The 27,347-nt window shown below is 44.3% G+C and overlaps 1 protein-coding gene across 3 annotated transcripts in view; it reads right to left on the bottom strand.

Moving 5' to 3' along the window:
- Positions 1-27,347, bottom strand: part of ntrk3b (neurotrophic tyrosine kinase, receptor, type 3b) — a 130,266-nt gene that overhangs the window by 9,784 nt on the left and 93,135 nt on the right. For all 3 annotated transcript variants that reach the window (XM_011609523.2, XM_029846418.1, XM_029846419.1), the window contains 4 exons: positions 17,947-18,135; positions 8,449-8,579; positions 7,130-7,302; positions 5,017-5,260 (listed from right to left, as the gene is read on the bottom strand). In XM_011609523.2, the coding sequence (XP_011607825.2) occupies positions 5,017-5,260; positions 7,130-7,302; positions 8,449-8,579; positions 17,947-18,135 (737 nt within the window). The remainder of the gene's footprint in view (positions 1-5,016; positions 5,261-7,129; positions 7,303-8,448; positions 8,580-17,946; positions 18,136-27,347) is intronic.

Raw genomic sequence — 27,347 nt, 5'->3', positions numbered from 1 at the left:
TTGAGTCAGCGATGTGGGCTGGGTCAGCTGACTTCTCCACTGGGGCTACAATCAAAGCTGCACCAGGTTATACCTTTTCTTTGTACCCAATATCAAACTGGGCCTGATGAAAAACTATTGTTCCGTAAGAGATGAACCAATGACAATTGGCTGAAAGTGAGGTAAAGGAGCCAGCAAGGGCTGTAAGACAATCTGTCCCCCTGTGGAGTTTTAAAAAGATTAAACAAAATTAATTAAGTTACCCTCTAAATCACTTATCTGAGGTGCACCCAGTCCATTCCACGTAAGGCTAAAGCTCATCTGATGCATGCTAATGACTCAGCAGCAGCCCTCACGGATGGGGCATTAAAGCAGCCGACATTTCCCTGACTTCCCCAGACGTCTCGTGCTCTCAACTTGGGTTTTTATAACAAGGCCATGGGAATTAGCCCAGAACATGGGGGGAAAAAAACAACTACAAACACGTAATAAAAATAAAATAATTGCCCCTGTAATTACCCTCATCTTTCTCACTCAATGTCACATGGAGAAGCTGGCAATCCTCTGCAGGGAGTGAGGAATGAGTCTGGGGCTTTTTTGTAGCTGTGTAAACTGGATTAGTGCTCTGCCTGTCCCACCGTGGCAGGGGAGTGATTGGATTAACGGTGTGGAGAGCATAGCAACATGGCAGGGGAATAGATTACTAGTCCAGTTGGGCTTTTCCATGGGCACTCATTGGCCTGCAGAGAGCCCTGGGAGGCCCCAGATATCTTAAAGGACCTTGATTACCATCTATACACCCTCCCTCCTCACCTCAGCCTCGCTACTATCTTTGGTCTACCAGCTCAGACAGGAGTGAACACAAGTTCACTTTTAGAGGCTATGATGTCCATTAAGGTTCTACCTGCTGTGCTGCTGCCGAGTGGAGATAAAGTAGAATCTATTCTGGCTGCTGGGTGGTGAAAGATTCAGAGGATTTCACCACACACACACACACACACACACACACACACACACACACACGCACACACAGAATTCAGAGGTTCATGTCTTGTCCTCAAAGTATCACAATTTTTACCTTCTGTTCAGTATTTGGGCTCCTTAGACTGATAACTATGTTGTGAATATGAGATTGCAGAGCAGCACCGTTTGCATATTTACCAAATCCATCACAAGTTTTGTGTGTTTGCATCGTGACACCAATTTGTACCACCAACAAGGCAGTTTATTTTGTGTGTGTGTGTGTTGCGGGGTGAGATGAAGTATTGGCAAGTTAATGAATCGGAGTAATTCCAGTTCATTTACCTAATGCAACGATGTATGTGGCAGATGTTTGGTTTCAAAGGATGTGACAGAGAGAATAAACATCTTTGCTCTTAGAACTCATAAATTTTCCACCAATTAAACCAGTAAACCTGTCGACTGCGTCAGTGTGTAACCCAGATTTTAAGCCTACAACTAAATAGAAACAATTCAACCTAGGATGACCACGCAATTCACAGATGCAATAAATGTGATCAAACTGAAACTGCAGTTAACATTAATTCAGAAATGTATCCAGCGTTTATCCAAGACCCGCTAACAATCACAAATACCCACTGAGATGCTTCAGTCATGAGCAGCAGATGGACACACTGACTAACTGAGGTGCCGTGCTGTTGGCCTATCTAAAAATAATTTGAGGAGATTGGCATTTTCTCAAATTCTTGCGAAAAATCCAACTAAAATAATGAGCACACTAAAAATATTGCTTTCCTGGGCCGTCTTAGGTAGCTGCACATGTTCTCACGGGTTCTGTTGCATGTGTTGGTGCGCCAGGCGAAGCGAGGAGGGGAAAATGAGACCCAAAGGGACTGAGAGAACAGGTTTTTCTCCCTTCCTGTACAAAAGGAGCAATACATATGGCCTGTGTACTGATTACCAGCGAGCTCTGCACAGTTTTGCGTAAAATAGCCCAGACACCATTTTTCTTCAAAGCAAAGCAGTGCAGGTAAGCAGAGGCTCCTGGCACCATCACAAAGAACACCAGGTCCTTGAATCTCATCACGTTAGAACATTGCTGCAGATTCCACAACACAGATGTGCCATTTGAAAGAAGCTTTTATTCTGTAGCATTCCTCATGACTAAATCAGCTGAATGGATACTTTAATTTTCTCCTTCTTCGCATCCAGGATGTTTCAGGCTCTCTGAAAATGGGCAACAAAGCCCCACCACCACCAAATGAAAAGGCTCCACCGCCAGCAAACCTCTGGTGGGAAAAAAAAATGCTAATGTAAATGCAAGAAATAAAATAAACGACTTTATTTTCTTTGACCCCCGGTTGAAAATAAATATGGTGTAAATGGCAATCATAAGAAGAAAAAAAGCTAAATTGCTCGAAAGAAAATTGAATTACGAATAAAGGAAGTGACTGAGACTGACATTCCACTAACAGAAAGTCATCAGGCTGTGTTTCACCTGTGCACTCCGCTGCTTCCTTATACAAAGCATTCCCCGTCGCTGCGTAATCGGGGTTCCTGCTCGGAAAACACGATCAGACAGATGAGGAATCCCAACCCAACGTGATAACAAAAACCTGCATTAGCAGCTTGTGCGGTCGTCTCCCTGTCAAACCACACAAACACCTTCCTACAGGTGGAGGAACAGGACGCTTGCGTCTGTCCAAGTTGTTTTCCCTCTGCCGCATGTGTCTCCGAGGGTGACGAACAGTACAACTAGTCAGCGACGGGAGGCTTGAAGCTGCTATTTATAACCACTCAACATACTCCTAATACTGTTAGGAGCTCCTTAGCTGTGGGTCTGTCAATATTCCTGCGCGTAGGTGGACCGTCACACTCTCATATAAGGTGTAACACATATAGGACATGCTGTCCAAGTGAGGATACACACTCTGCTTTTTAGTGTTGCTCTTCTCTGCTTTCCGCCTAATCCAACACACATCTGCAAGAACCCCTCAGATCCTCAGTCAAGTGTGCGCCCAGTTAATTATTCCATAAATTATTCAACCGCCTCAAATTCGCTCAATACATTTGCCACGGAGTTTTTTAGAGGGAACCAACATTTCCACTGAAGAAGTTCTCTGACGCTGCTTTCTAATAAATTATTTGTAGGGGATATTCATTATTTCTTTTTAAATATGCACTGAGTTCTTCTCGCAGACGGTTTCCGGTGGTCCGACACGGGTCGCTGAGCAGTGCTTGTGTTTTTGGGTAATCTCTCAGAACGCGTTGACGACGCTTTACTGACACTGCATACTAACCTGTTCCTGACAGCTATCACTATAAGCAATTATAAATCCCTTCTCATGAGCATTCAAGTCGCTCTGGACTGGCAAAGGCACTTTATCATCCTAGCAAAAAGACTATCTCCCCCGCTGGGTCCCTGAGTCCCTCACAACAGTGACAGGTGACAGAGAGGCTGCCTCCTCAGCTCCTGTTAAGGATTAATGGTTCAAAACACTGAGCTCTATTTAATAGCAGGACCTTATCAATTATGCTAATCAAAAGTTAACAGGGTTCAACTGTAGCTGCATGTGATGAGAGGATCAGTCAAACACACATTAAGGCTTTAATTACAACCACTAAACAGCACATTCTTCTGTGCCTGACAGTATCACTGTCACCGGTTAAATAACAGAAAAAAAGGAAATATATTTCGTCCTTTCAGTACATTTCAACATATCAGAGTTATGAGTCAGTTTCCTCAAGTTTCAGTTACCATCGTGGCTGACAAGTGCAGCATACTTTAACTATTGTGAAATGTGTGATGTGACGCGCAGTATGTGAAGAGGAACAATGAGGAAGGACGGAAAAATCTGAAGCATCCACTTCTCTGGCATCATCAGCCCGCCACGATTGACAATAATTCATGTCAAGTCTAAAGCTACCACTTAAATCTCTAATTGAGGCTCCTCCAGTGATCATAAAGATGATTTCAGAGGGAGATTCATAAACCAAAAGCAAATCCAGAGCATATGTACCGCATAATTACAACACTGCGATAAATCATACGCACAAGATAATTAGCCTCATATCTGCCATAGTTACCATAAAAACAGGGCTATTGATGCAGCAGTGTCTAAATATCCCATTATCATCCGTCACACAGAGCTTATAATGAGTATTCAAGAAAAAAAAAAGCACAATCTTTCTATACCACTGATGCTAAACATCCAAACAATGCAGCAGTAATTAGTTTGTAACCCAGGAATATGTAGCATGTGGGCTGAGAATGTAGGTGTAAAACATACATGCTAATATTGCACAGAAGCTCCTTCCTCACTTCCATATTCACGTGGAAGTTTCCGATTATTAGATTTATGTGGTTGAGTTTGATTATTGACGATTTGAAAGATCCCATATAAAAAAAGCTCCTCCTTGATGAGACAACCCTTTGGGAGCCCAAATCCAGTCCCGGAGGGCTGCATATGAGCCAGCTTCTGTCCTACCAGGTCGACTGTCTTCCTGCTAGTAAAACATCAGATCCTAACTTCAAAAACACAAACCTCACAAGCAGCCAGCACAGACAGAAACATCTGACACAGCGTCAGGCCACCAGTACAGCAGAGGACAAATGTATGCATCCAAATGCGAAAAGTCTAACTTTTTCAGCTTCTGCTGCGTAGTTTGCGGCGTTCAGAGCATTAATCGTGTTAAACAGTAGAGAGGACATGAATATGGAGCTGCATAAACAAGCCCCGAAGCTTTAGGTTCAACACAGCCGTCTTCTAAACTTCTCCATCCATGATGGCTGGTGTGTGTGTGCGTGTGTGGAAGTGGGGGTAGTACACCCTCCAAAAGTAATAAAAACAAAAACAAAAAAGGCTCGAGGTGGTTTATGAACATTGTGTTAACTAGCGTGAACACTAGCAACTAAACACTTCATATGTGCCTGATGTTAGAGGCTAACGCCAGTGGAAGAGGAGCATGTGGGTGGGGGCTTTTAATCAAGTTCACTTTAAAGTTTATCTGTTGACTTTAGCAGCAGGGAAGATGTCTTGATTTTAGAAAGCATAAACAAGGACCCCAAATTCCTACCCTGTAGTAGTCACTGCTGTAGATGTCCCTGGACATGCCGAAGTCTCCGATCTTGACCAGAAGGCCGTTGCCCACCAGGCAGTTGCGGGTTGCCAGATCTCTGTGAACAAAGTGCTGGGAGGCCAGGTACACCATGCCTGAGGCAATCTGGGTTGCGATGTGCAGCATTTGGGAAAGGCCCAGTTCGCCGTTGGACTGCAGTGGCTGGCCGTCCACCAGGATCATGGCGTCTGGACCGTGTGCTCTGGGTGAGGCAGAATAAAGTCAACTATTATTTTTGATATTCTTCACTGAACAACAGCCACAAAAGTCCGTAATACTCCAATAAAAGCCACAGGTAGCACATCTTTAAAACTACTTTTGTCCAATTTCCACAAGCTTGTTTCCTTTTAAAACTTATTTAAAATATATCACAATGCTGGTTTAAAAGCACATTATTATTAAAGAACCATAACCAAATAAACATTAATTAATAGATACAACTCCAAGTGTCTACACAATGTTGTTTTTTTGTTTTTTTTCATGTGCTTTTAGATCTCAGTGCTGCCTTTGACACAGGTGACCACAAAGTTAACTTGGTAAGTCCCACTCATCTTTTGCCCATCTGGAGCACACAGTTCCACAAGGCTCCATCCTTGGGCCAGTCCTCTTTTCTTTCTACTCTCTCTCCCATTGATATATATTTTATGTTCACGAGGGTTCTCCTCCATCCAGTAATCCATTTAAATCTTTAGTCAACTGGACTTCTGAAAGTAACTGAATATGTTGCTCCAGTCATCCGTGAGGCTTCTTCAGTTCTGAGTAGTTTGGGGAGGGGGGACGGCTATTTGTGCTAATTGCACTGGATGACTCTTTAGTGGTGTTAAACTGCAGCCACTCATCTTCTAACAGGAGTCCACACTAGTGATCACATCAAGCCTCTACTGTCTTCCTGTTTCTAATAGGATTCATTTATTTGTTCCTTTGATGGTTTGGCACCCGGATATATATTCCATAGTGATTAATAGATTAATAAATGATTCAGCTATGAATGGCTGTTCCAACAACGAGCCTCAGAGTAGGATCGTCCTTCCTTTTGCACCAATCTGTGGAATAACTTGTGGCCCACAGCCTGTCAACAACTTGACTCAAAATCCATTTTTCGCTTTTTGGATTTAAACTCAGGATGACAGTTGTGTCAGTGTGGGTCTATTTTACTCTTTTATTGCATTTTGCTTATGAAGATTTAGTTATTTGCTTTTCCTGGCTGCTATAACCATTTCAGGGTCAGGAGGGGGTTGCTGAAGTCCATCCCAGCTCCATTTGGATGAAGGCAGGCTCACCAGCTCAATGTAGGGCCCTATGTGAGCATTGTGGGGGGGTTGGTACCTTGCTCAAGGGTACTTTGGCTTTGACTTTCACTTATTTTACATTATTTTACTCTGTGTAGAATCTGAAAAAAAAGTTTATAAAATGTGCTGTTTCATAAAGTGGATTGGATTAAATAAAAGTACAGTATGTATGAATGCTGAAGACCCACAGTGGTTATATCTGAGGCAGGAACGCTTCAATTTGGGTTCAAACACAAACATGAACCCCCAGCTTTAATTGTCACGTCTGAAGGTTGAACTGGAATCAGATCTTCCCCTTTCTGCGACCGATTTTCCACACATCGCATTTGCCAAATGTGACCAAGAGGTCCAACAGAGCAAAAAAAAGAAAGAAAAAAAAAGACTTGCACCGCGCTTGAAAGAATTTCATCACTCACGACGCTGCCTTTCATTTCAGGAATGATTTCCCCGCACAAGGTCTTTAATGCACACACACACATGCACACACACACAGGCGCTACTCAGTCTCCTTTTGAAGCGCTGACGTGGATCATCTCATTACCAAAGCACTGGCTGTACCGCCATTGTGTCGCTTTTGTAGAGACGTATCAGAGGTCATTTCCCTCAATACAGTCTGACATTACGATACAGAAGTACTACAACTAAACCTGTTTGCTAACCCAGAACCCTGGGTTCCCTCAGAAAAATCTTTTCCGGACTTGTGTTTTTAACTCGTACTGCTCGGTGCAATATTAATGTGGCCTGTGTACAGGCAACCATTGGAGAACAGACGACTGACTGACCTGAGAAATTTGTTGAGGTCTCCATGCTTCATGTACTCGAACACCATGATGAGAGGGTCCCCGTCTACACACACTCCATAGAACTTAACAATGTGGTCGTGCTGGAGGTTGGTCAGCAGCTCCGCCTCCCTCTGGAAATCCTTCCTTGCTGACAGGTTGGGATCTTTTAAAGTCTGCAAGTGAAAAAGTTTAGCAAGTTATGCCCTCAGCAGAGGTATTAACACCAGCAGCTGTATGCTGATAAGCCCCAGTGTCAGTCAAAGCAACATACAGTAGTAACTAAAAAAAAAACCATCGCAGACACATTAAATGGAAACTGGATTATTGACTATGTTGTTTTTCTAAGATTCCTGTGGGCAAAACCCTCCTTACATCACCACCACAACACAGGAAGTTACTTGTGTTGATCTCTGTGGCCTTGGTTGCTGCTTTGTCAGCCCGCTGCTGACGTTATCACTGATGGAGAGACCTTGGAAAGCAAATGCATCCTTCTGTGTTGGGGAGGGTTAAGGTGCAGAGCAGAGCAGGTAAAACTCTACGGCCAAATCAATCGCACTCTTAACAAGAATCTTCTTCTCCTCGTAAACAATAGCATCCATTAATCACCTGCAGTAGACCATTAAGAGCTCTCACATACATACACAAACACATGAGGGTATGAGGGTTCTCAGTGTTTCCTGGATGACTGAACATGTTCTTTTTGAATCCTCAAAAAATAAATAACATTTTATTTTAATTGAGATGACTCAAACATTTTAGTATCAAGGCCCTTAGCTGCATTTTGCGTCACAGTGGCTGTAAGTTGCCTGCAGAGCTCCTGGTGACGGAGGCTTTCTGGGTAGACACTGTGGTTAAAAGATGCATTGATAAGGGCTGTTGCCTCGTCAGTGAACACGGATGATGTTCGTCTGTGACTCTTATCAGTGACATTTTCAGGCATCAGGTCTATATATCCTGGTAAAGGGAAAAATTCTGTAGTTTCCTTACAAAAACAAAGTGTCTCGTTACCATAGACAAGTCAGTTAATTGTTCAGGGCGCCGTGGTCCATGATGCGGTGACTGGAAGCCTGAATATATGAGTGTGCAGCCTTTAATACGTTCAAACTTGAACATAAGTGTTGCAACAGAATGTTGGCCTCTAAATTGAGGCTCATTCTATTGGAGGGTCACAGCTGAGAGGTTTTATTCTGTCTGAATTTAAAAAGTACTGACACTGACCCTGGAATAATTAAAAAAAGGATTGTTTGAAGACCGTCCGTTGGCTGGTGTTTCGATCACACACACACACACACACACCCACAGATGTGATGAGGACTTACCTTGACAGCCACCAGCATCTTGTCCTTGGTGGGGCTCAGGTTGTAACACTCTGCCAAGAAGACTTTGCCGAACGCACCTTCGCCCAGCTCCCTTTTCAGGATGATGTCTCGCCGCTTTATGTGCTGGACAACTAAACCGCAGGCGGGCAGAGGAGAGAAGAGCAGAGGGTGTCATTTTATAAACCATTTCATGATCAGAATGCCGCATACTGGCAAGAAAAAAAAATCTTAGAAAGACCTTTTTTACACGTGAATGCTGGGACTGAACAAGAGAAAACAGATACAATTCCGGAACTGATCAGCTGCACGAGGAGAGGAGATTGGAAAGGATCATATATGTGGTTCTTTATGCCTCTAAACTGAAGAACATGTAAGAGGATACCAGCCTGTGGTGATGACCCTTCATAAACATCTAAAGGACCAGAAGGTGCCGCTGCTATCACTCTTAATATGTAACATCTGGAAACATGAAAAATGTGAGGTGAAGCTGTGGGTGCAATGCTATTATGAGCAAATCACTGCAGAAAAGCAGAGTAGAAACCATTGGCTGACATGTAGACAGGATGTATATAGTATATTTGGAGCTAATAAGACAGCTAATGAGCACCTTTAGAAATGTCAGCCTATTTGTCTCTGGAGGCTTTTGTACATTTCTGCTCCAGAATTATGTTGAACCAGTTCTGTCAGTTAATTTCGGAGAGTGTGGCCTTGGTTACATTTCAGCAGCTAATACCTTAGCAGCAATGCTGTGGAGGACGCGGTAGGGAGAAGATGGAGGAGTTTTTGGCTTAAGGGCAGAGTCGCACTTCCAGGCTTCACTTTGAATGAAACGCAACTGATTGTTGGCTCAACGCTGCTATAAATGTGTCCACATACGCACAAAACAAAACAAACAACACTCAAAACAAGTAAATGCAGCTTCTCCCATGTTGGGCTGATTTGGTTATGAAAGGAAAATGAAGGGAAAATGTGATAAACATATTTCTCTTGGTGATCGCTCTTTATTTGAGTGACGATTTGAGGCAATAAATATTAAAATGAAAAATTTGTTGCCAATGACGCCAGGATAACCTTTATTGATTTACTGTTTACATATGGTTTACTGGAGTTTATTTAAGAAAGTGTTGGACGACCAAAGTCATCAGTTCAGATGGGGAACCTTTGCTCTCTGCAGCTCTGAGCTACATTTACCGTATTTTCCCGACCATAAGGCGCACTTAAAAGTCTTAAATCTTCTCCCAAATGGACGGGGCGCCTTTTAATACGGTGCGCCTTATGGTCATGAAAATATGGTAATTCTCTAATTCTGTTCTTTATCAACAGATGACAGACACAGCAGTGAAAAGCAGCTTATGATCCCATGTTCTGAGCAGAGGATAATATCCTGTAACGGTGATGAGCAGACGGTTAAAAACGCCAAAAACAAACCATTAATGAAACTAAAGACCATGTGGAAGACTTCCTAGTCTTCCTAGGACCTACATCTGGGATGGAAACCACCCTGCTAGTGCAGCTGCTGCTACTGATGATGATGATGATGATGAAGATGATGCAGCTTCTGCTGGTGTTTAGCCTCATTCAGCCGACAAGCTCGACTCGGTCTGCGATTTTCAATTGGCCCTGTGTTGGCCCGTCTCCTTTAGTTAACCAAACTGCTCCTGTTAAGCCTTTTTTTCAGCGTCCGCGCACTTCATACACGTTATGCAATAATAATGGCAGCCAGATTGCAGCCCCGGTTTGTTTTTTTCTTTCTTTTCTGAAGCCTACTTTCAGGACAGCGGGGGGTTGATTTCAGGTGGGGGTAACCAAACACAGCCGCTCTTTCTTCAGATGTAAACTGTCAATCCAATCAGCTGGAAGCGGCTTGTGCTTCCATAATTAAGTGAGGTGAGGTTTTTATTTTTAAAATGATATTTTGAGCGGTGAATGTTAACTAACAGGATGACGTCATATGTTCAGCCTGACCCTTCCTCTGTTTCCACTTTATTTCCATGTTAATCACCATAGGAAGAGAGAATAGAATAGAAGCGTCTGTGGAAAGTGGCGGCCAACGTTCTGCGTGTAACCCTCACCTGGAACTTGAACCCATCGCTGCCGTCATCAGTAAAATCCTGCTTTCAGAGCCTTAAAAACAACATCCAGAAGACAAAACACTGAAAATGTGCCCTGGCTCACTTTCATTGGGCGAAAGTCCTAAATATTTGCTCTTTTCTCATCTGATTTCAGACCTGACGGATGTTGAAAACATGAATAATCTGAACAGCAGCTCTGCTGACTGCAGCCCTCAGTCATTAAGGATGGAGGGTCGGTGCTGGCTCATCATGCTCAGGCTGTTGTTGGAGTGTCTTGAAGCCTCTCTTCATGAACCAGCCAGAGAAATAAAAAAATCTGAGTGGGGCGAAGCCTGTTATCTACAGCATCAGCAGGTGGGGAAGCGCTTTTACCCACATGATGAATGCTGGATAATACATTCCTTTGTCTGAAGTTAGTATCGTTATCTTGACTTTGGCTCCATTTATCGTCTCCTTCGCTGTGTAGAGAGGTGATATTTCATGGATGAAGTCCTTATCTCCAGTGTGAAAATAGGAAGTTTGTGCTTGGTTTCATCATATTTTATCAGTTGTATCACATCAGTACTTATATCTTTGCTTTAGGTAAATGAACTCCACGGAGTCGCTTCATGATTTTAGCCGTTCTTAATTGCTCCTGTTCGTCTAGTCTGGAAATAATCTACCGTGTTCTATTTCATGAATGAAGCATTTCTATGTGACGATGTGTTCTTCAAAGGTTCTGACCTTGTGACTTTAAAACGCTGTGGAACACATTAATAATCGGACCTGGATGGATATTTATATTAAAAAAAAGAATCGTAGGTAGTACTTGTGTTCCTAAATACAGCTGGGAGAATACGGATTAATATTGAAATTAAAATAATGGTGAGCTGCAGACATTTTAGTTAATGTAATGTTTCTGTAAGTTAAAGTTTGGTTTTAACTCACTCAGTAGCCATAAACTGGATGTAACTGGCTGCTGAGTTCCTCAGTTTATCTTCTGTTTGAGAGCGTCAGGAAAACTCAAAATGGCTACTGAGTCATTTGCATATCATCGAACTGACCTGGATCAGGAACAACGTTCGCTGCACCTGAAAACCTACTGGATTTTTCTCTAAACCACATGCAAGCCAATCGGTGCATAATTGAAACAAATCTTTTCAAATGAATGGAACTGTAATCAGGACTAATGTAAATAATATATTATCAGAGCGGGGTTGGTGGGAGCAGTTTAATAAGGCCCGCTCAACTGCAACAAATTAATGCAGGAAAATTAGTTCTCCAGAGAACACTGGAGTCCCCGCTATCAAATCTGCTGCATCAGAAAACAGTTTAGCTCCCCGTTTGTTCCAACTGCCACCACTTCATTATTTTCTGCATGCAAATGTTGGATTTAGACTATTTTTATCAGACGCACCTTTATTCAGCGGGTGAGTCCACACTGACCAGCTTATTCCTCCCCACTGATGGAAATAAAGAACAAATACAGCCTATTATGGACTGGGCCTGCTGGCAGTGGCGAGGACAAGGTCCTTTAACCTTGACTTTCTCTGCAGTACAAAACTGCTTCCTGCAGTCCATTCAGGCAGAGTGAAGCGTTGAAAAGGCCCGAGATTAAATCTCCGACCACCAGTTCGGCACCATTCATATGTCCCGGCTCACCTGAAGCCGGCGTGCCGACAAACATTCTCCCGGGAGGCCGAGAAACAAGACTGTACTGAGATTTAGTCAGTGAGTCAGGTCCAGCTGCCGGGGGAAACGCTGATGTTTGACCAGCTTTGTTCCCTGTGCGAGTCTGTGTGTGTGTGGATGTGTGTGTGCTTGCTTCTGAGTGAAGGTGTGTCTGACAGCTTCCCCAAGTGTCCGATAGGTCAATCGATACAAGTCTCCTGGTCTCTGACATCAAGTCCCTTAAATGTGGAGGTTTGGACACAACGAAGCTCAGCGCTGGAGACCGAGCTCCTCTCACACTCTCAGCTCACGTCACACAAAGACATTTGCCAACAATTGTGAATATTCCGGACATTTCTGAGAGCAAACGGAGCCGCTGCTGCACACGTCGCGCCCAGACCGGTGTAGACTGCCGACCCTTTGTCACTCAGATAAGCGTTTCAAGCTGCGGAGAGGAGGGGAATCACGGCTCCTGCATCTCTGCCTGTCTACAGAACAGAGCGCTGCAGGATGTTGGTACTGAGGTGGGGTGGGGGGCTCATCCAGCAGCTCTCTGCAGCAGAGCAGCTCCATATCTGCTGCTGCTGTTGGCAAACTCTGACAGCAACAGCCCCATTAACCGCTGACTCTCAGCATAGCCCTCCTTACAACCTGCTGAAGCTGGATGACTGCTGCTTGTGACCTGTGCTCCTTCATGTGGTGCGTGTGCATAACCACGCAGTCAAGACTGGCCAATGGCAGCGGCAGCAGCAACAGCGACCCTTTAATCCATGAAATCTCACCACTGTACAATAAAATTCATGGACTGCTGCTACTGGTGTCAGGACCAGTGTGTTTAATATGTGATCTTCTATTATAAGAGGTTAAAAATCAAATGTGTTTGTATGACTGACAGGGATGCTGCAGAGTTTATTAAGAATTTAACATTTTTATAAATTTAGAATGTTTTTTTCACCATAATCCCTCAATTTTGAATCACATTGCTGATCTATGCCAATAAACTGGAGGGAAAGTAACCTTTAGATGTCTGTAGCTAACTAACACACTGCGTTAATGTCTCACTTATATAATATCAATGTGGTACAAAATGTCACATATTTAAAAGTTATATTTGGTAAACCTTAATTTGTCTGATGGATGATTACACTGTGATCTACGTGATCTATCTTAAAGCAGTCACACAAAAGGTTCCTCTGATCTTCACTGACTCCTGATTTCTCATCTCCGACAACATCTGTATTTTAATATGAATATTAATAGTTTTTGTAATTGAACTGACTCTACCTGGGTGTTCAGGGACAAATGTTTTATTATTTGTAAATGATTTGATATTGTCACAGTTGGTGAGGCAACGCACAGCATTTGAGAGATAAACTTTGCTGTGTGACGGCTGCTCCCTCAGCTCAAACTAGTGTTATTTCTGGATTAAAGTTTTAGCATTAAGTACACTTAAGCACTAAGTACTTTACACTTGCTGCTCAGGGGATGTTCTTTATCAGTCTTAACAGTTATATTTGTCATCTTAGAGGCGAGGCCTGGTGTGCACCCTGAGCTGAGCGTCCCTACAGATGTGCCAGTGAATATCTAATAAGAAGAGAGAAGTTCTGAAGTTCACGTTAACCAAACTCTAAGCTGGTCCAGTTGGGTTATTAGCGGCTTGACATGTACCCACAGTTTCAGTTATTCTCGCACCTTTGTTTTGTCGTGCTTTTTATTCATTTCTATTGTTAGTAACGATATTTGTTTCAGCCTCTCTGATAAAAGCTGCTTCCTCTGTGTGAAATCACCTCCTGTGAGTCAAGAGCCCAATCCTCTCCATCGCTGCTCATCAGTGACTTCACGTCCAGGCACTATTTGTTCACATCGCAGCAGTTTTCCACCCAATCGTCTCTGCTAAACCGATTTTTACAGCGGAAATTCAATCAATGTGTGAGAAGTGACTTGACACATGCTGAGTTGAGGTGAGCGGCCTAGCTAAAGAAGAATCATTTTAGCTTGTCATGATCTCAGTTTAGCACAAAAAATTAATCTATGCTTATGTAAGAAAACATTTTCTTGTGCATTCTTGCTCAAGGACATGGTTCAAATGTTTGGGAGCTTAAAATTATAATTCTAAATGTTCTATTCTAAAAGAATAAAATGAAATGTGCTTTTAAAGTGGCAAAATAAAACTAGTTAAAACTTTGAAATGATCTCCGCCGCTGGCCAACCACGATGGCAGTAATTTGCTGTGATGTGCAGTAATAGGTGGTACAAAAATGTTGAGGAACCAATTAAACAAGCCTGCAGATGCAGTTTTGCATTGTAATTCATTTTTCATCCGGCGGTTTGGCTAGTGGGTGAATTTTAATGAACTTTGGGGATATAGATTTGATAGAATTGAATCTGGCACGGACATCTTTGTGGTAATCCCTCTGTATTCCTGCATTTGCTCCCTTTTGACCTCTCCTGAAAAGAGCTCATCTTGGATGACTTCAATGGCAAATTAAAGAGCAATCTTTGAAGTCACAACTGGTCGGTCAGCATGGCGGCTCACTTTCCAGCTAGCATTCATTGAATCACAGCCTTGGAGGATGACGGCTCCCTTTTAATCAATCTACTCTGCATTTTCATTCATTGGTGGCTTCAAGCTGCCAAATTACTCTCTCCTTGTCTCTGCTGGAAACATTTTAATCTTCAAAAACATCACCATGAGCGGAATTATGTCTCTGTTACACCAAAAGCAGAGGGGACAGGAGGGGTGGGGGTGGGGGGGGGGTGTCCGAGCCATGTGTGATATCACTAATAACATGGGTATAATGAAAGACTCAGTGTTACACTCCAACATCAAAAGCTATTGTATGATGTTGGCCAGCGGGATGTGACAAATCTGTAATTAAAATAGCGAGCCGACTGATAAAACAAAACCACTTGCTGGGAGACAGCAGATCCAGCTAGATATAGATCTGTCATTAGGCTAAAGAATTGTCCTTTGCCTTTTCTGTCCTTATCTCCCTAATGTGGCTGCAATACCCCAGAATTGGCCTCTTTTTTTTTTTTTTTTGCCAGGCATTAAAAAAAAAAAAAAAAGCTGATTTCAACAAAAGCTCTAATCAGTTACAGCTCGCCTGTTTACTGCAATAAAAGTCAAGACCAGCGTTTCATCTGGAGAATTGGAGCAATCATCACCAACAGAGTGACAATGAGATCGACGCTGGTTGATACCCCCAAATCTCTCCAGTTCGTCACAGCTGTGTGCGTGAGAGTGCTGTGCGCGCGTGAACATGTGTTTGTGTGTGTGTGTGTGTGTTTAGGTTTGAGGACAACAACACCTGGATGATATTTATGTCATTTCTTTATATATTTGCTGTGGCTTTAAAATGTCAGCAGCAACAACCAAGCAGCAACCGAGGACAGAAAGAGAGCATTTTTCCGCTTTGTGGTTTTTAGCTGCACCTGACCAGGAAATTCTCCTGAATAATTCATCTGGGAAAACAACAGTGGGATCTCCAGAGCTGCGGCTCCCCCCTTCCATGCAGACGGTCCTTCCCCATCCAACCCAAAGCAGCTGTTTGAAATGGTTTCAAAATGCTCCAGAAGGAGCTGCGAGCTTCATAAAGTGATGTAGAAACCAACTTCACTGCTGCCGACAGCTGCTTTTAACAAGAGATGATAGCTTTACGTTTTAATATTCACAGATTTACTGTGATTTACTTATTATTGTTATTCAGTAAATGTGATCAAGCTGTTAGCAAAAAAAAATCCCATCTCTTCAATCGACCTTGTAGATAAACGGAGAAAAACAATGGGCGGCAGCAGTGTTCAGAGGGGATCTCACAATATCCCAGAAGCTCTCTGTTGGACTCCTGACAGATGTAAGTAAGGAGAGTTTCTTCAGATGTGTGTGTGGCTGTGATTTTATGTGTGTGTTATCTTCTTTGACAAGCAGTAAATTAATAAATGAATTATGTATCGGTGCCACTGGATGCACAAAGCAGCAGCAGTGGACAGGAGCTGTAGGACAGTGTGTCTCAATGAGGCCTGCAGCAGGACAATAGGGAGCCACCGGGGCCCAGGGGCCACCCTGGGGATCAAATTGGAGGTGGAAAAAAGTCTACCTAGATGCGCATATGTGCACAGATTCCATTTCCCTGTTGTACACCTACACAATGTGGATATAGACATGTACACACAGATATTTCCTGCTCCTATGTTTGTGTCCTGGGGGAAGGAAGCATTTATATTCAGTGAAGGATCAGCACAGGCAGGAGCTGTTCTGAGCTCATTCCTTTTTTCCCTTTTTTTTGCAGCCAGTAGCCATTTATGACCCTGTGATGAAATCAGGGTTCATTTGTTAGAGTCTCACTTTCTGAACATGCACATGGAATGAAATCTAAAAAGGGGAAGGTAGAGCTCAGAGAGCAGGAACGCTCAGAGGGCTTCGCCAGACATCTTTGACTTTACACAACAGGAACGTGGGCGAAAGTTTCATTTTGCAGCAGCTGTCATTTATTCATTAGCCTGCAATCAGATATCCTGTGCAAGACATGAAGATCTAAATCAGTCGCTGCCTTTGCCATTAACAATTCATGTGATTCATAATACATCATACCTGACGTTTATTTATTTATTACCTATAAATGGGATTTCCTTCAACCTCATTGGCTAAAATCCATACGTCCAATTCTGTTAACCTGACCAGTGGTCATTTTTGGGATATGAGTCAAAAGCCGTCTGCCTGGTAAAATTGTGGTAAACTCTCCTGACCGGGACCAACTCCTCCAGGAGCAGGAGTCACTCTGCAGCCGCTGCGACGTCTCGTTGTGACTCCCTGGAACACCTGATGTAATCGCGAGTAAATGTCACATTGCAGCGGTCACGTCTTTCCCCAAACCTGCAGCATGAGTCCCAGGGGACCAGCGGATGGGTTCGGGGACAGAGGGAGGCTGGCTACATCCCAGTCGCCTGTCAGACTGCGAGCAGCAGAACAAATTGTAGATGAGGGGCCTGAAACCATGTCTCCAGATGTTCACGCCATATAAGGATGCTGGCGCTGTAACCGATACTAGATTACCGTGAAGCCCTGTGGGCCCGAGTGCTTCTCGGCGTAAAGATAGAAAACAAATCAGGGTGCAGATGTGACACCGTAAACGAGCCTCATAAATTCATGGGGTCACTGACCAGCAGTTGGGGTTTTTTACTCATCATTTTATGTTGTGTCGCATCGTTGGTGTTGATTGCTCATATTGGGTTAAAAGGTTGTTTAAACCTCTAACCAGAGCCTGGTTCAGTGGCGGAACCATCCCCCCCCCCTGCTGTGGTCATTGTCAGCTCTTTCTCTCCTCTGGCTGTACAAACTGTTGAATTGTGGGTGAAACACTGCAATGATGGGATGAATATTGAGAGTCCCTCTCCTGTGTCTGTCTGAAAGGAAAATACGGTGTCCAGTCTGGTGGGCTTGACAAGAGAAGGCTGTTCCAGTTCAATCACTTGGTTATAAATAATGATGGATGAGACACAGCAGCTTCCTCTTGCTGCACCAACTTAATGATGGCCTGAGCACCTCAGAGGATAGAAATAATTACATGTTCTGGAAAAAGTTTAGTTCGGCACAGCATTGAATTCACGGAATGGCGCAGATCGAAGTGGACGTAGGCTGGCTATGTAAAGAAGCACAAAGCAATGACATCCAGGAGGACTTTAGGATTCGGTCCGGGCCCATCAGCCCCAGCAGAGCTGACCTGCCCCTCTGGTTCGGTACCCCAACAGACAGGAGACTGATGGACTGATGACTTACGGGTTGCTGGCTTGTTGCAGTTGTGGCCGTGTCTGAAGTACTGGGGATTCTCCACCACTGGGATGCGCGTCATCCCTATGACAACCGCATCAGGACCAGCATCCAGAGTACACGGGGTGATGATCCCGTGGTTGACATGATGGAGAGGGCTGGCAGAGTCTTCCTCGCCACTGATCACAGCAACTGGACCTGGAATGACACACAGAGACGGTGAGTCCCTCGATGTTTTCTGCAGTGCGTCAGCAGATTTAACGTTTTTTTCATGTGTTATTTCAGATTAAAGACTGAGGGGGTTCAGATCTGTCTGCGAGGAAATGTCTCCTAAGAACTCTGGTGTCAGTTTACTCCAGTAAAATAGGACAAACCGTTGTGAAGGTGGACGGTTTGTTGTGATTTCTGTGAAATTAAGTCACGGCAGTGGCAGCGAGTGTGGTGGGAAGTAGGTTTACAGCCAGTAATAATCAGCAGTTAGATGGGAATAAAGCACTTAGACATTTAGGGATACTTCAACACGCAGAAACACACTCACACATGCCTCATTGTATGTTTAACCAAGCGTTTAGAGGTGACAGGAAGTCGGTGTGTTCCCCGGAAATACTTTTCATGCGATTTGCCAAGTGATGCCAAAATCCATCCAGAACTCAAGAGCAAAAATAACCTGCAGCCATGGCGATAACTGATCAATCATTTCAGGATTTGTCAAGCAAAAATACCTCCTGTTTAAAGCTGCAGATTGTGTTTCCATGGAGACTAAGCAAGTTAGATCAGAATTTGGCATTCACTGACAAAACAAAAGTGAAACAATTAAAATAAGTCATGTTTAAAGAAGAGACTAATCAATAATTCCACAACTGAAGCAGCGCATCGTATTCATTTATTACCTTTGGTTCTTTCCCAGTTCAATGAATAGAAACATAGATACAAATTCCTGCCAACCAACAATCTTCTTTCTACAAATTGAACAGAAATAATTTACTGTCAGCCAACCTCACCTCTCTGCTCCGACACCGATCAGAAATCACACAAGTGTCATTACGATGATGGAGGAAAGGATGGGAAAAAAGTGTGGGAGTCCATCTATAAAGGTTCCTTTCATGGCTGACTGGTTATTAAAAAGGTACCAGATGCAGAGTAGTTCACTGTAAATGTGAATCTGCCCCACAATAGAAGGGATGAAAGACACACACAGCCTCTCCAGTGTTTCCAGTCACAACACGACCAGTGAGATACACCACTCCAATCTCTCTAGTCTCCCATCCAATCATTACAGATGGTCATGAATGAAAAGTCCTGAAAGATTAGATACCTTGGAAAGTCTTCTGATGAATTGAATGGATTGAAAAGTCACCGGATCAAAACGCAGACCTGGATCAATGCGGTCTCCAGCAACGTCTGGCCGCACTTCAAACCGCAGCACTCAAAAAGGACAAAAACTTGCCTGATTTTTCCCAGAGTAAGGTTTTTAGAGGAAATTGCACTTCTTGACTCCTCCTTAAAAACTGCATTAATGCTCAGTGAGTAATGAAAAGGCCCGATGGGCCGGCAGGCTTTTTATTATCTGAGCAGCCGCCTGTGCACACACAGCTGTTCAGGCCTGGACGTTCCTCTCTATGAACCCAACGTTATTCAGGAAAACTAAAAATAAGGCTGTGCTCAAAATCTTCTATGTATTGCAGAGCAGCAGCCACAGTTCTTAAAGCCACTAATCTTTTTTAAAATCTAGCATATAGTCACCTACAGCGTGGAGTTTATTTCAACTTTATGATCTAGACCTCATTGAAAAGATTAGCAAGTATTTTACTGAGTTTCAAACGCCCCTGAAATGATTACCGATGATCTCGGCAGGAGCGGTGGTGTAAGAGAGGGTCAAACTGTCCTGAGACGACTGTTGAAATATCATGAAACGACCCTGTTAATTAGCTTGAAATTGGAAGTTTTTGCACACTAGCAGCCAGCTGCTTTGTGAGTCCGAAAATATAAATTTAAAGGTGATTGACAGCTGGATTCTGCTCATATTTGGTTGAGCTTTGAACTCCTGTGGCCAATCAAAACGATATGACAGTATTGGACTACGTAAAAAAAAAAAGGCATTTAGAAGATCTTTTATGGGGTATCTAATCAAAGCTCAATTTTTGCAGTTGTTTCTTTGTTTAGGACTTTTGGGTGACGTCTCCCCTGACCCTTCACAAAAACAAAGCCTCTCTTTGGTTGGTACCTCCTCTCTCGTGATCAGGATGAGAGAACATTGCTGAGTAATGTGATAAATATGCTGATGCACTGGAAGAAGTCACCTTCACTTCATCAGCGGGACGACGCCCCCTGGACTTGCCAGTGAGTGATTTTAATGACACGGATTCTGAAAATGTTGTTCCAGAACTGATGCATTTCACAGGGTTAAACACTGAATCATAATTATTTGAGTTTTTATTAATCATTTATCGCTGCCATTCATTGGTTTCCCTTTGTAGCTGTATATATTTAAATCTAATTTCAAAGGCAGTAAATGTCAAAACATGCTGAGAATTTTGGACATTTTTAACCTGTATAGGGAACATTACCCATTCAATTTAAAGTGCGTGTTTGCTTACCAAAGCTACTGGTCACATTTCAAAAAGGTTCAAAAAAAGGTCACAGTCCCTGTGAAGGTCATCCCCGCAGTAAAGGCAGCTTTTTTGTACTTGTCCGCCACATGACCTCCACGTCAACTGACCCCTTCATCTCCATTCAGGTTCCTCTGCTTCCAAAACAAGTGCTGAAAGTTATTCTCAGGACAAAAGTGGGTAAGTGTCGGGTTCTCCCTGTGGTAGGGAATAAATTTTGCAGCGTGTGATTACTTCCGTTCCACCTCCTTGTGGTAATTATCACATAGATTCCTTTCAAAGGTTGTTAATTAGGAGTGGAATTAACTCGAGGACATGTAAAATGAACAAGAGAACACAGGAAGGATAACTCGCTGAGGCAAGGTCTCATTTCTGGTTCCTGATGGATTTGCACAAATTAAATCCATACGTGGGAAGAACTGGAAGCACGAAGATCTAAGCAGACGACTTTCAAGCCGAGAAATAACAACAGAGACCCCTAAAATCAATGACCTGCTTAATTTGATATAATAGCTGCCCATAAAATCAGTTCTAGCTACTGTTTGTTCTTTACACTTCCTATTTTCATCAAAAGGATTACCTGATCAATAGCTTTCTTTGAAAAAAAATTCAGTCATCTGCTTATTGGGTGTTTTTCTGGTGAGAATATCAATGGAGAACAGAGAATTCCAGCTTTTGCAAACAGAGAACTGAGTCATTTGATTCCTACAAGTCTTTTTGAAGCACTAAATCAATGTCAAATATCCCAAATGACACTTTTTTTTGTCATCGTGCATCCATAAAAAATATGCGTAAACTCTGTAAAAGGCTTCCGGAGCCCACAACACATGATAAAGGACATCGTAAACCATATGTAGGGTTTTCCGCTGCTTAGGGTGAAATGTGGATCCTCCCCACACACGGCCATCAGCACTGCCGCCCTGCTCAGGTAGCTAATTTTAAATGGTGTAGTAAACGGTTGTATATTACGGAGCGAGATAATACCCGGACATAACAAAGGTGATTTATAATGCTTTTAATGGCATGCATAACAGCTTTAGAGGAATATGACTGTGGGTGTATTTCAATCTCATCGTGGAGTGACGAGAGTGTGTTGATGGTAGCGGCTGAGGAGAGAGGAGACCCAGACGGACCCGCTGTAGTGGAACAGTGAAAATGAGGTGATGGCGCACCAAATCCACACAGCCACCTCAGCTTTATGTGCAATTAAAAGAGCAACTAATTGCCAAATGCCGCCATTATGGGAAAAGCCTTAAAACAACCAAAACAGTGACACCTCCCCCCTCTGTGTTCTAGAGAATATCTTTTTCGTCAAGCTGACCAGTTTATCCTGCCAGGCTGGTGAGCATTGAGTGATGTTGCCCTACATTGCTCAAGTCCATCCTTCTCACTGTGACTTAAACAAAGCGGAACACAGGAGGGAAAGACAGCCCCGTTAAAACCAAACCCACATGGAATTCTTCAGTCACTCCATAAAGCTCAGACACTCCGGCGGACGTCCCTGAGACTCTGACACGTAGCCCCGGATGAGCATTATCAGTCGAAGCAATTACAGTGTTTGTTGCTGCGTATTTGTGGTCTTGATGTTGACAGTGGTGATCAAATAAAACAAAGGAGCGACGTTGTTGGTCTAAACCAAAGACGGGCATGTCATTTTACACAAGTGGTGAGAAATTATGCGAAGCCTGAGGAGGTGGTTCAGGTGGAAACGCTGCAATTTCTGATCATTTGAACCCTCCCCCAGTTAAACTGGTCACTGTTGAGCGCTCTGCACTGCCCCTATACTGCTCTATGCTGCTCTGTGCTGCTCTATGATGCTCTATGCTGCTCTGTGCTGGTTTATGCTGCTCTGTGCTGCGCTGCTCTGCTCTGTGCTGCCTTGAAGTTTAATCCCCCAGCATCCTCCTATGAGATCTGTCTCTAGGGTCCCTGGTGGGACGTCTGCTATTCATTCCCTGTAATGTCTAAGCAGATCATTATCAGAGAATCAATACATCACTGCTCTGCTAGTTGTGCAGATAATTGTGGATCGATAAAGTTATTACGTCTAATCCAGAGCTGTCTGCCTGTGTGACATCATCAGACGGTTTGAGTTGTCTTCCGTCCACTTCCTGATTTACAACAGTCGGGACGGCAGCCAGGTCTTCATTTCTAAACTGTTGCGTTTTCCAAAACTGAAAACAACATACACAGCATTTACAGTGGAGAGTGGAACACACACAACCCCCCCCCCCCCCCCCCCACACACACACACACACACACACACCAACTGTGCCATTCTTCTTTCTTGTCTAAATGCCCACATGAAAAAAAAGCGTTTGCATTGTTACAGGAAACAAAACAGCCGGTAACAGTGAGAACATAAAGCCATCAACTATAGTAGGAATAGCTGCATGGCTCCAGGCACACTCACAGTCATATATCAGAGAATTAGAATATGAAAGGATTCCTCAGCATCAAACATCTGGCAGTGATAGCACGTGATTCGCCTCCGCGGTCCCTCAGACAGCTCCGTGGTCTTGCACGCCGTCGACTGTTGCACAGCTCTGCAACAAGTGTTCCAAAGGCAGCGAACGCGTGTCGATGACACAGCGCTGTGATGTCGTCTCTCCTCCACCTTGATCAAATCCACGATTCGGTTTGGTTCTACGACATCTTAATGTGTCTTTATACTGAATCCATTCACGCAATAAATCAGGGAGATTTCCATAAATATGGATGAGCTGCTGCACAGCTAGCTACTTCCTGGAGCTCCCAAATGAATGGAAATGATTTAGAGGCACATCAACCATGATAAGTGTGCTGAATACAGCTGAGCTGAAGGAGATGCTCATGTTCTCATGGCTGCATTAATGTAACAACAATGTCACCATCCAAGCAAACATCATCCAGCAGCAGGCATCGCTGTGGCGTTCCTGTGGGAATCATGAATACTTTTACATACGCGACCGACCAACGTGTCCATCCCACTGAGTGAGGCTTAAAAGCTACAAAGCCGCTGTCTCCAGAGAAGCACATTAGACTCTTATACTGCTGGAGTGTGTGAGACGACAGTAAATTTAGAGTACACAGCAGAAAGATTCATATTTAGTAATATTTCAGCTTGTTACGGAGACATTGGGGGGGCATATTCAGACCCCTGCTACCACGTATCATGATCATAAGTGCTTGATTTCACAATGATCAGGACAGTTCCCAGAGCAACAGCAGAGCGAAACCTAAAAAACCTGAAAATCACCATCTAAAAGACGTTTTTAAAAGATTGTATCCGCCTTCCTCCTTCCCTCGCTCTCCTCCTGCCTCTTGCTCGCTCTCTTCGTTCCCCAGGGGCCTTAAATCCTGCCTCAGTTCTTTCACCACTCTCCCTGTGTAGGAAGCTTTCTCTGCCAAACACATTTGTTAGCCTTGGAGGGGAGGAGAGACGGAACCAGGCGTGTGTGCGTCCGTGTGCACGTGCGCGTGCGTGGGAGGTCATTCTAATTACAAACTCAGATGCATGAATGCAAATCAACCTTCACGCTCTTCCAAATGCCACACTGGGCATCGCGTCTGTCTTGGATCAGCTGCGATGTGAATGCTGCGAAGGCTGCTGGTTGAACTTTACAGCAAATTGATTGTTATTCTAGATCTGTTTTGTTCTGATCAAATACAAATCCGACAACTGTCCAGGCAGCTGTGTGCTCTTTGGCGTTTTCGTTTTTTTCCCCGGAAGCTCCAGCTTTACATTCAAACCCAGCGTTGTTCATCTATTATCGTAAACACACATCTAAAATATCTGTTTTTGGAATTATGTCAGGAATTATTAAGAGTTCCACTCCACGTGTCGCCAGCGACTCTGGTGTTTTGCTCTGCAACCCAAAGCAGTTCCAGTCAAATGTCACCTCTTCAAACCCAGGTGTTGAGCTTTTCCCGGCACCTGCAGGGACAATCAGACAGGACGCTGGTCCAACATTCAGGACAGAACCTGGCTCTATTCTCAGCATCTTTTCAATCCAAGCTACGGGCCTGAAACCTGAACAAGCACGCAGTTGTTGTTGTTGTTGTTGTCACCCCCTGACATGATATCCACTGTTGCTCTGGCAACAGACACGGCTCAGGTAAGCAAACCCCCAAACATAACTGCTGGCTTTTCCTCATTCGAGTAATCACAGCTCGGCTGATCGGAGCCCACAGAGTTCGTGTAAGCCGAGCCGACCTCCATCTTCTGACAGGTGCGACAGGCCTGTTCTCACTCAGACAGGACGAGTCTTGTTTTTCCCTTCACATCGTTGCGGTCGACGGCAGCAGGAGGTGCTACTGTACCCGTGACATATGCTGCGGCGCAGGTGGCGCCCCCTCTGTGGCGATGTGCTCCGGCACAATGCCTCTTTAATATTTCAGTCAGACTCTCTGCAGACTGATAGTTTACAGGGGCAGCCAGCCAAGGTTAGCCACAACATCAACCTCCCCCCATGTGACCCCGCGCGCCGCAATAACGCACGCGGAGGAAGGACAACCCCTTTTTAGGTGCCCTGAGTTCAGAAGTTCACTACCACATAATGTCTCAAATAATGCCTCAAACAGCAAGAGATTTACGACATTGCGGACAGAAATGTTTGTTGGATGTTTTTCATTCACAACATTGAAGTTGCTGTTTTGATGCGGTTTTAAATTGCATTAAGAGACATCAGCAAATCACAAACGGCTTCTCTTATCCGTTTGTTTACGCTGCAGTTTGGTAAATTAGTCCGGAAACCATAAAGTCACCCCCTGATATTTATGTTTGTGGGATTTGAAATGGCTTTGGTGATGCATGTTGCACCTGTCAACCACGGATGGATGGTGGGCGTTTTTTTTTTAAAAAAAAGGGTTTTTCTTCTTCCTCATTTGTCTCATCCACGTGGATGTTTTCTGTCCTGCTTAATCATACTGCAGGAGATGTCACAGTGGATGTACAACAGCGTTCAGGCATTTAGAACAAAACAAACATCAAAACCGTCTCCAAGGGTGACTGCTGTGGGCGACACTTTCTGAAACAGAAGACATCATCCATGCTGTCAATCACTGATGGGTCTATAGGGAGAGGAGCTAAAATTATCTTCCCCCGTGGTCTGTGTGTACACATCTGTGGAAATACAAACACAGCAGTGTGGACCGGAGCTGCTGCATGTCTGAAATGTATGAAACACTCCGAGCAAACAACTAAAACTTATTTGTGAGGGGAAAACTCTAAAAAATTTCAAAACCAAAAGCGTTGAATCAAGATGATGTGGGGGAGGGGGGTGAAAATGTAGGTCGGCTAATCCGACTCTCTGTGACTGGAGGGCACCAACAAAGAAGAAGAAAGGCACAGCAACTAATGCAGCCAATTAAACTCCCCCTTCCCCCCCGAGCTACCCCCATCCCTGCCTCAGCAACCACTTCAAAGTGCTGCCATCAGCGAACGGCAATAAAGTGAATGAGCTGGCTGGAAATGGGCCCCGATGTTGAGGATGCAGAGGCAGGGGACTTCAAATGGCGCTCATCACCATCAGATAACAGTCTTTCCATGTGGAGGGAGGCTCTTCCCACACCTTCCACGCACAGGTGGCGCCGAGTCTGCGCGCAAAGACGCCGGCACCGTCGTCGAATGGACATTTCTCCTGATGGCCAATAAGGTTGATGGCGATGTTGCCACAAAAAAGGAGGGAAGGAGCAGTGCGTCATTACCGCTCTGTGACACAATGTCCTGGCAGAGGGAGCAATCTCCCAGCGGGAGCTGAGAGCTGATGGCTGGGTGGGAGCCATCACCCAGCTGCCTGCTGCGGTTCCGTCAGATGGGGGATCCGGGCCCCGAGAAGAGGGATCCACCGGGGACAGACCAAAGGAGAGATTTTCAGTTTGCTGCTCCAGGTGATTTCAAAGAGCAGAATTGGGGCATCTCATTACACAAAATACATCTCCCACAAATCCCTTCCTTTACATAAAAGCCTCCCCTTCCCTTGCTCTCCCTCTCTTTCTCACTCCATCCTTTCAGAAAAATATATTTTCCCCTCCTTCTCTTTCTCTGTTTCACTTCCAGAGCTCAGCTGTTTTGTGTCCTGCTGGGCATTCACAACAGGACAATTTCCACACCAATCTGAGCAGCGTTTAAATAAACATCAACAGAATATGTCAGAGGGAGCCTGTGAATAACACCAGAGGCTTATCCACTTCTGCAGCTTTAAAGAGGAGAGGGGGAGCCGTCCAGGTTCTGTCTGCCTCAATACGCAGCATCCTGCTCACAAATCTGCTGTGTATGTGAGCTGGAAAGGACTGGTTTCCAATCCAGGGTCCAAGAACGTGGGGGACAGATCTACCGATGGTCACACTTCAGAGCCAAGCCAGAGAAGATGGTCCATCTTCTCTGGGGCTGAAATAAAGGGTTCCTATGTGCTCATGGGCTGACAGTTTGGCTCATTCTGCTTCTGTTATTGGTTACTGTGTGGATGGAGGCGACCCAGGTCGGCAGACAACAAGGACGGCTTTTGTCCAAATCGCAGACGTTGTTGATACCAGCGTGGAGCCGAGCGCCAGTGGACGTTTCCTGTCCAGTGGGCGTTAGCAAATCTAAAGGAAGCTGGATTTCACAGGGCACAAATGTCAGCGGGTCATTTGGATGAGGGCGTGGCAGAAACGGCCGTGTCTCAAATCAAAATCAAAGTCCCGTCAGTTCTTTTTTCCAAAGTCAAATTGGTTCAGGTCCTTTTCTGTGACAGCCAATCAATGATGGCGATCCAGCCCCGTCCTCCGCCCACACCTCTCTCTCATCCCGTTTGCCGTTAAACTTGCCGCAGTCAATTT

The sequence above is a fragment of the Takifugu rubripes genome, chromosome 13 (genome assembly GCF_901000725.2).
Source record: "Takifugu rubripes chromosome 13, fTakRub1.2, whole genome shotgun sequence".
NCBI classification, from domain to species: domain Eukaryota; kingdom Metazoa; phylum Chordata; class Actinopteri; order Tetraodontiformes; family Tetraodontidae; genus Takifugu; species Takifugu rubripes.
Note: the sequence above shows the minus strand (reverse complement) of the source record. Positions and strands in the feature narration are given on the sequence as shown.